At 54.1% G+C, this 9,804-nt stretch overlaps 1 protein-coding gene across 1 annotated transcript in view; it reads right to left on the reverse strand.

The window, feature by feature from the left end:
• Positions 1-9,804, reverse strand: part of LOC106582550 (protein FAM117B) — a 76,435-nt gene that overhangs the window by 48,604 nt on the left and 18,027 nt on the right. Inside the window, exon 2 of the mRNA XM_045707801.1 lies at positions 4,037-4,218. Coding sequence (XP_045563757.1) covers positions 4,037-4,218 — 182 coding nt within the window. The remainder of the gene's footprint in view (positions 1-4,036; positions 4,219-9,804) is intronic.

Below are 9,804 nucleotides of genomic sequence, written 5' to 3' on the forward strand. Positions count from 1 at the left end.
CTCAGTGATGTGTTGTGTTGGATTTGCCCCAAACATAACACTTCGTATTCAGGAGAAAAAGTTCATTGCCTTGCCACATTGTTTGCAGTTTCACTTTAGTGACATTATTTTGTACAGGCTTTCTTCTTTTCACTCTGACATTTTAGGTTTGTATCGTGGAGTAACTACAATGTTGTTGATCCATCCTCAGTTCTCTCCTATCACAGCCATTAAACTCTGTAACTGTTTTAAAGTCACCATTGGCCTCATGATGAAATCCCTGAGCGGTTTCCTTCCTCTCCGGCAACTGAGTTAGGAAGGACGCTTGTATCTTTGTAGTGACTGGGTGTATTGATACACCATGTAATTAATAACTGCACCATGCTCAAAGAGATATTCAATATTTTGTTTTACCCATCTACCAATCGGTGCCCTTCTTTGCAAACCATTGGAAAACATCCCTGGTCTTTGTGGTTGAATCTGTGTTTGAAATTCCCTGCTGGACTGAGGGACCTTCCAGATAATTTTATGTGTGGGGTACAGAGACGAGGTAGTCGTTCAGAAAGTCCATGCTACTTTTTACGTGACTTGTGAAGCAAATTGTTATTCCTAATCTTATTTAGGCTTGACAAGTTTAACAACATGGTACTAAACAGTAAAATATGACTGTAATATGACTGTAATATGACTGTAATATGACTGTAATATGACTGTAATATGACTGTACAAAAAAATGTAGGACCTAATAATGGTCTTGTTTATCATATAATCCAAATGCTTTTGTTATAATGTAATAACAGTAAACACATTTTCCAGATCAGGGAAAAACGTGCGGGTTTTGACCTGTAAAAGACAAGACATCGTTGCATGCAGCTGTTTCTCCTTCATAATAACTGGGACGAGAGACATGCCATGATTCCATTTCTTTGTACAGCGGCACCAATCAATCAATGGTAGTGAAAGGTTGTTGTATGGGGGTGTAGGGAAGTGGGGCAGGCTAGGTAAGGGCAGGACAGTGTGGGGGTGTATGGAAGTGGGGCAGGCTAGGAAAGTGCGGGGGTGTAGGGAAGTGGGGCAGGCTAGGTAAGGGCAGGAGAGTGTGGGGGTGTATGGAAGTGGGGCAGAACAGGAAAGTGTGGGGGTGTAGGGAAGTGGGGCAGGCTAGGTAAGGGCAGGACAGTGTGGGGGTGTATGGAAGTGGGGCAGGCTAGGAAAGTGCGGGGGTGTAGGGAAGTGGGGCAGGCTAGGTAAGGGCAGGAGAGTGTGGGGGTGTATGGAAGTGGGGCAGAACAGGAAAGTGTGGGGGTGTAGGGAAGTGGGGCAGGCTAGGTAAAGGCAGGACAGGAAAGTGTGGGGGTGTAGGGAAGTGGGGCAGGACAGGAAAGTGTGGGGGTGTAGGGAAGTGGGGCAGGTTAGGTAAAGGCAGGACAGGAAAGTGTGGGGGTGTATGGAAGTGGGGCAGAACAGGAAAGTGTGGGGGTGTAGGGAAGTGGGGCAGGCTAGGTAAAGGCAGGACAGGAAAGTGTGGGGGTGTAGGGAAGTGGGGCAGGACAGGAAAGTGTGGGGGTGTAGGGAAGTGGGGCAGGCTAGGTAAAGGCAGGACAGGAAAGTGTGGGGGTGTAGGGAAGTGGGGCAGGACAGGAAAGTGTGGGGGTGTAGGGAAGTGGGGCAGGCTAGGTAAGGGCAGGACAGTGTGGGGGTGTAGGGAAGTGGGGCAGAACAGGAAAGTGTGGGGGTGTAGGGAAGTGGGGCAGGCTAGGTAAGGGCAGGACAGTGTGGGGGTGTATGGAAGTGGGGCAGAACAGGAAAGTGTGGGGGTGTAGGGAAGTGGGGCAGGCTAGGTAAAGGCAGGACAGGAAAGTGTGGGGGTGTAGGGAAGTGGGGCAGGCTAGGTAAGGGCAGGACAGTGTGGGGGTGTATGGAAGTGGGGCAGAACAGGAGAGTGTGGGGGTGTAGGGAAGTGGGGCAGGCTAGGTAAGGGCAGGACAGTGTGGGGGTGTATGGAAGTGGGGCAGAACAGGAAAGTGTGGGGGTGTAGGGAAGTGGGGCAGGCTAGGTAAGGGCAGGACAGTGTGGGGGTGTATGGAAGTGGGGCAGAACAGGAAAGTGTGGGGGTGTAGGGAAGTGGGGCAGGCTAGGTAAAGGCAGGACAGGAAAGTGTGGGGGTGTAGGGAAGTGGGGCAGGACAGGAAAGTGTGGGGGTGTAGGGAAGTGGGGCAGGACAGGACAGTGTGGGGGTGTAGGGAAGTGGGGCAGGACAGGAAAGTGTGGCGGTGTAGGGAAGTGGGGTAGGTTAGGTAAAGGCAGGACAGGGTGGGGGTGAAGGGAAGTGGGGCAGGCACAACAGGACAGGGTGGGGGTGTAGGGAAGTAGGGCAGGCTAGATAAGGCCAGGACAGGGTGGGAGTGAAGAGAAGTGGGGCAGGCTAGATAAGGCCAGGACAGGGTGGGAGTGAAGGGAAGTGGGGTAGGTTAGGTAAAGGCAGGACAGGGTGGGGGTGAAGGGCAGGACAGGGTGGGGGTGAAGGGCAGGACAGGGTGGGGGTGAAGGGCAGGACAGGGTGGGGGTGAAGGGCAGGACAGTGTGGGGGTGAAGGGCAGGACAGGGTGGGGGTGTAGGGCAGGACAGGGTGGGGGTGAAGGGCAGGACAGGGTGGGGGTGAAGGGCAGGACAGGGTGGGGGTGAAGGGCAGGACAGGGTGGGGGTGAAGGGCAGGACAGGGTGGGGGTGAAGGGCAGGACAGGGTGGAGGTGAAGGGCAAGGGCAGGACAGGGTGGGGGTGAAGGGCAGGACAGGGTGGGGGTGAAGGGCAGGACAGTGTGGGGGTGAAGGGCAGGACAGGGTGGGGGTGAAGGGCAGGCTAGGTGAAGGGCAGGACAGGGTGGGGGTGAAGGGCAGGACAGGGTGGGGGTGAAGGGCAGGACAGTGTGGGGGTGAAGGGCAGGACAGGGTGGGGGTGAAGGGCAGGCTAGGTAAGGGCAGGACAGGGTGGGGGTGAAGGGCAGGACAGGGTGGGGGTGAAGGGCAGGACAGTGTGGGGGTGAAGGGCAGGACAGTGTGGGGGTGTAGGGCAGGACAGGGTGGGGGTGAAGGGCAGGACAGGGTGGGGGTGAAGGGCAGGACAGGGTGGGGGTGAAGGGCAGGACAGGGTGGGGGTGAAGGGCAGGACAGTGTGGGGGTGAAGGGCAGGACAGGGTGGGGGTGAAGGGCAGGCTAGGTAAGGGCAGGACAGGGTGGGGGTGAAGGGCAGGACAGTGTGGGGGTGAAGGGCAGGACAGGGTGGGGGTGTAGGGAAGTAGGGCAGGCTAGGTAAGGGCAGGACAGGGTGGGGGCTGTAGGGAAGTAGGGCAGGCTAGGTAAAGGCAGGACAGTGTGGGGGTGAAGGGCAGGACAGGGTGGGGGTGAAGGGCAGGCTAGGTAAGGGCAGGACAGGGTGGGGGTGAAGGGCAGGACAGGGTGGGGGTGAAGGGCAGGACAGTGTGGGGGTGAAGGGCAGGACAGGGTGGGGGTGTAGGGCAGGACAGGGTGGGGGTGAAGGGCAGGACAGGGTGGGGGTGAAGGGCAGGACAGGGTGGGGGTGAAGGGCAGGACAGGGTGGGGGTGAAGGGCAGGACAGGGTGGGGGTGAAGGGCAGGACAGGGTGGGGGTGAAGGGCAGGACAGTGTGGGGGTGAAGGGCAGGACAGGGTGGGGGTGTAGGGAAGTAGGGCAGGCTAGGTAAGGGCAGGACAGGGTGGGGGTGTAGGGAAGTAGGGCAGGCTAGGTAAGGGCAGGACAGGGTGGGGGTGAAGGGAAGTAGGGCAGGCTAGGTAAGGGCAGGACAGGGTGGGGGTGTAGGGAAGTAGGGCAGGCTAGGTAAAGGCAGGACAGTGTGGGGGTGAAGGGCAGGACAGGGCAGGAAAATACCTAATTATTTCAGAAATATTACACAACAACAACCTAGATATGACTGTCTGCGAAATACTTTCCCCAGAACATGTTTAGCTAACTCTCAGCTGTATCCAGTATGTTTTGAGTAACGTACATTTTGAAAGCTGGAAACCGAGGCTACGACGTACCTGAGTGGCTTTGTCCCTCATGCAGGGTTGACATGGGACATGGCTGCATTCCCGAGGCCAGTGACCGGACAGATATGGTCCAGTCAGGAGAAGATCCAGGGAAGAGGTGCGGCGGATACTACTACTGGAGGAGGAGGAGGAGGAGGAGGGTAGGCTGGCAAGGGGAGGAGGTTTGGGTCTCTCTGTAGGGAGGACAGGAGGGAGAGACGGAGAGGTGGAAGAAGAATAGATGTGTAGTTTAGACACATAACAGAACATGACATGACATTGAGAATATATGAATATATGCTCTCGTCTGGGTAGAATGGATGGTGGATTCTGTATGCGGACATCGGAGGGTTTGGAGTTAAGGGTAGAATGGATGGTGGATTCTGTCTGCGGACATCGGAGGGTTTGGAGTTAAGGGTAGAATGGATGGTGGATTCTGTCTGCGGACATCGGAGGGTTTGGAGTTAAGGGTAGAATGGATGGTGGATTCTGTCTGCGGACATCGGAGGGTTTGGAGTTAAGGGTAGAATGGATGGTGGATTCTGTATGCGGACATCGGAGGGTTTGGAGTTAAGGGTAGAATGGATGGTGGATTCTGTATGCGGACATCGGAGGGTTGGAGTTAAGGGTAGAACGGATGGTGGATTGGCCGCTGTGCTTGAAGAGGAAATGAGGAATGTATAATTATTTAACTACAGGTACTGTAGATGTGAGCGAAATAGCTTTAAGTCGCAGTAGAAGTATTGTTGTTTGTTAGTTTAGTCCAATTAGGTTAGGGATGGTGGGGGGAAGTATAAATATATATATTTTTAAAAGGGTGATTTGAAATTATGCAAACAATTAAATTCATAGAACGTACAATGTTTCTGCAATATTAAAGCTGATCTACCCCCCCACACAAAAAATAAATACAAATAAACGGCCCCCTTCCTCCCTCTCCTCTCCTCTCCTCTCCTCTCCTCTCCTCTCCTCTCCTCTCCTCTCCTCTCCTCTCCTCTCCTCCTCTCATAACTCCCTCTCCTCTCCTCTCCTCTCCTCTCCTCTCCTCTCCTCTCCTCTCCTCTCCTCTCCCTCTCCTCTCCTCCTCTCCTCTCCTCTCCTCTCCCTCCTCCTCTCCTCTCCCTCTCCTCCTCTCCTCTCCTCTCCCTCTCCTCTCCTCTCCTCCTCTCTCTCCTCTCCTCTCCTCTCCTCCTCTCACTCCCTCTCCTCTCATCTCCTCTCCTCTCCTCTCCTCTCCTCTCCTCTCCTCTCCTCTCATAACTCCCTCTCCTCTCCTCTCCTCTCCCTGCCCTCTCCTCTCCTCCTCTCATAACTCCCTCTCCTCTCCTCTCCTCTCCTCTCCTCTCCTCTCCTCTCCTCTCCTCTCCTCTCCTCTCCTCTCCTCTCCTCTCCTCTCATAACTCCCTCTCCTCTCCTTCAGACAGACACACATTCTAAAGTTCTCTCGCCTCTAACAATCCCCTCCTTCTGCCCTCGTTCCCACTGCTGTTAGGACTAGGCAATACAACTACACTTCTGGCCTCGTTCCCACTGCTGTTAGGACTAGGCAATACAACTACACTTCTGCCCTCGTTCCCACTGCTGTTAGGACTAGGCAATACAACTACACTTCTGCCCCTCGTTCCCACTGCTGTTAGGACTAGGCAATACAACTACACTTCTGCCCTCGTTCCCACTGCTGTTAGGACTAGGCAATACAACTACACTTCTGCCCTCGTTCCCACTGCTGTTAGGACTAGGCAATACAACTACACTTCTGCCCTCGTTCCCACTGCTGTTAGGACTAGGCAATACAACTACACTTCTGCCCTCGTTCCCACTGCTGTTAGGACTAGGCAATACAACTACACATCTGCCCTCGTTCCCACTGCTGTTAGGACTAGGCAATACAACTACACTTCTGGCCTCGTTCCCACTGCTGTTAGGACTAGGCAATACAACTACACTTCTGCCCTCGTTCCCACTGCTGTTAGGACTAGGCAATACAACTACACTTCTGCCCTCGTTCCCACTGCTGTTAGGACTAGGCAATACAACTACACATCTGCCCTCGTTCCCACTGCTGTTAGGACTAGGCAATACAACTACACATCTGCCCTCATTCCCACTGCTGTTAGGACTATGCAATACAACTACACTTCTGCCCTCGTTCCTACTGCTGTTAGGACTAGGCAATACAACTACACTTCTGCCCTCGTTCCCACTGCTGTTAGGACTAGGCAATACAACTACACTTCTGCCCTCGTTCCCACTGCTGTTAGGACTAGGCAATACAACTACACTTCTGCCCTCGTTCCCACTGCTGTTAGGACTAGGCAATACAACTACACTTCTGCCCTCGTTCCCACTGCTGTTAGGACTAGGCAATACAACTACACTTCTGGCCTCGTTCCCACTGCTGTTAGGACTAGGTGATAAAACTACACTTCTGCCCTCATTCCCACTGCTGTTAGGACTAGGCAATACAAATACACTTCTGCCCTCGTTCCCACTGCTGTTAGGACTAGGCAATACAACTACACTTCTGCCCTCGTTCCCACTGCTGTTAGGACTAGGCAATACAACTACACTTCTGCCCTCGTTCCCACTGCTGTTAGGACTAGGCAATACAACTACACTTCTGCCCTCGTTCCCACTGCTGTTAGGACTAGGCAATACAACTACACTTCTGCCCTCGTTCCCACTGCTGTTAGGACTAGGCAATACAACTACACTTCTGGCCTCGTTCCCACTGCTGTTAGGACTAGGTGATAAAACTACACTTCTGCCCTCGTTCTCAGTGCTGTTAGGACTAGGCAATACAACTACACTTCTGCCCTCGTTCTCACTGCTGTTAGGACTAGGTGATAAAACTACACTTCTGCCCTCGTTCTCACTGCTGTTAGGACTAGGCGATACAACTACACTTCTGCCCTCGTTCCCACTGCTGTTAGGACTAGGCAATACAACTACAATTCTGCCCTCGTTCCCACTGCTGTTAGGACTAGGCAATACAACTACACTTCTGCCCCTCGTTCCCACTGCTGTTAGGACTAGGCAATCACAACTACACTTCTGGCCTCGTTCCCACTGCTGTTAGGACTAGGTGATAAAACTACACTTCTGCCCTCGTTCTCAGTGCTGTTAGGACTAGGCAATACAACTACACTTCTGCCCTCGTTCTCACTGCTGTTAGGACTAGGTGATAAAACTACACTTCTGCCCCTCGTTCTCACTGCTGTTAGGACTAGGCGATACAACTACACTTCTGCCCTCGTTCCCACTGCTGTTAGGACTAGGCAATACAACTACAATTCTGCCCTCGTTCCCACTGCTGTTAGGACTAGGCAATACAACTACACTTCTGCCCTCGTTCCCACTGCTGTTAGGACTAGGCAATACAACTACACTTCTGCCCTCGTTCCCACTGCTGTTAGGACTAGGCAATACAACTACACTTCTGCCCTCGTTCCCACTGCTGTTAGGACTAGGCAATACAACTACACTTCTGCCCTCGTTCCCACTGCTGTTAGGACTAGGTGATAAAACTACACTTCTGCCCTCGTTCCCACTGCTGTTAGGACTAGGCAATACAACTACACTTCTGCCCTCGTTCCCACTGCTGTTAGGACTAGGCAATACAACTACACTTCTGCCCTCGTTCCCACTGCTGTTAGGACTAGGCAATACAACTACACTTCTGCCCTCGTTCCCACTGCTGTTAGGACTAGGCAATACAACTACACTTCTGCCCTCGTTCCCACTGCTGTTAGGACTAGGCAATACAACTACACTTCTGCCCTCGTTCCCACTGCTGTTAGGACTAGGCAATACAACTACACTTCTGCCCCTCGTTCCCACTGCTGTTAGGACTAGGCAATACAACTACACTTCTGCCCTCGTTCCCACTGCTGTTAGGACTAGGCAATACAACTACACTTCTGCCCTCGTTCCCACTGCTGTTAGGACTAGGCAATACAACTACACTTCTGCCCTCGTTCCCACTGCTGTTAGGACTAGGCAATACAACTACACTTCTGCCCTCGTTCCCACTGCTGTTAGGACTAGGCAATACCTTCTAATAAAACTACACGATCAAATATAAAGTGACAATGAAGGAAAGACCTATCTATTTATCACTCTCTCCATCTCTTCCCTCTCTCCCTCCTTTCTATGTCTCCCTCTCTCCACCTCTTCCTCTCCTTGCCATCTGTTTTGAAACGATATAATGCTGGTGTTTATCGTGTGGAAAGATACTGGGCTTTCCAGGAAGAGGGAGGGACAAACTTTGTGCTCATGAAAAGGTGAGAGCATGCCAGCGTAGACCACGGAATAAAATCCAGCGTAGACCACGTGGAATAAACATGCCAGCGTAGAACACGTGGAATAAACATGCCAGCGTAGACCACGTGGAATAAACATGCCAGCGTAGACCATGTGGAATAAACATGCCAGCGTAGACCATGTGGAATAAACATGCCAGCGTAGACCATGTGGAATAAACATGCCAGCGTAGAACACGTGGAATAAACATGCCAGCGTAGAACACGTGGAATAAACATGCCAGCGTAGACCACGTGGAATAAACATGCCAGCGTAGACCACGTGGAATAAACATGCCAGCGTAGACCACGTGGAATAAACATGCCAGCGTAGACCATGTGGAATAAACATGCCAGCGTAGACCATGTGGAATAAACATGCCAGCGTAGACCATGTGGAATAAACATGCCAGCGTAGACCATGTGGAATAAACATGAAGGTGCACGAGTACACCGGCATATATTCCTATTTATGAGCTGATCTAAGTGCATCTGGTGGTAGTAGTAGTAGTAGTAGTAGTAGTAGTAGTAGTAGTAGTGGTGTAGTAGCAGTAGTAGTAGTAGTGGTGGTAGTAGTAGTAGTGGTGGTAGAAGTAGTAGTAGTAGTAGTAGTGGTAGTAGTAGTAGTAGGTAGTGGCAGCAGCGGTGGTAGATAACAGGCAGCAGCAGCAGCGGCGGCAGTAGCAGCAGCAGCAGCAGCGGCAGCAGCCGAGCAGCGCGGCGGCAGCAGCAGCGTGGCGCAGCACACCGGCAGCAGCAGCAGGGGCGGTAGCAGCAGCAGGCAGCAGCAGCGCGGCGGCAGCAACAACGGCAGCAGCAGCGGCGCGGCAGCAGCAGCAGCAGCAGCGGCAGCGCAGCAGCGGCAGCAGCAGCAGCAGCAGCAGCAGCAGCAGCAGCAGCAGGGCAGCAGCGCAGCGGCAGCAGCAGCAGCAGCGGGAGCAGCAGTCAGCAGCAGCAGCAGCAGCGGCGGCGGCGGCAGCAGCAGCGGCAGTGAGCAGCAGCAGCAGCGGCGCGGCGGCGGCAGCAGCTGCGGCAGTAAGCAGCGGCAGCAGCAGCAGCGGCGGCAGCGGCGGCAGCAGCAGCAGCGGCGGCAGCGGTGTCACAGCAGCAGCAGCAGCGGCAGCAGCAGCAGCAGCAGCAGCGGCAGCAGCCAGCGGCAGCGGCAGCAGCAGCAGCGGCAGCAGCAGCAGCGCGGCAGCAGCAGCAGCACCAGCAGCACGACAGCAGCGGAGCAGCAGCAGCAGAGCGGCAGCCGCAGCAGCAACGGCGGCAGCAGCAGCAGCAGCAGCAGCAGCAGCGGCAGCAGCAGCACAGCGGGCCAGCAGCAGCAGCGGGCGCAGCAGCAGCAGCAGCAGCAGCAGTGGCAGCAGCAGGGCAGCAGCGGCGGCACAGCAGCAGCAGCAGCAGCAGCGGCAGCAGCAGCACAGCAGCAGCAGCGGAGCAGGGCAGCAGCAGCAGCCAGCAGTGGCGGCAGCAGCA

Source organism: Salmo salar, chromosome ssa25 (assembly GCF_905237065.1).
Source record: "Salmo salar chromosome ssa25, Ssal_v3.1, whole genome shotgun sequence".
Taxonomy (NCBI): Eukaryota; Metazoa; Chordata; class Actinopteri; order Salmoniformes; family Salmonidae; genus Salmo; species Salmo salar.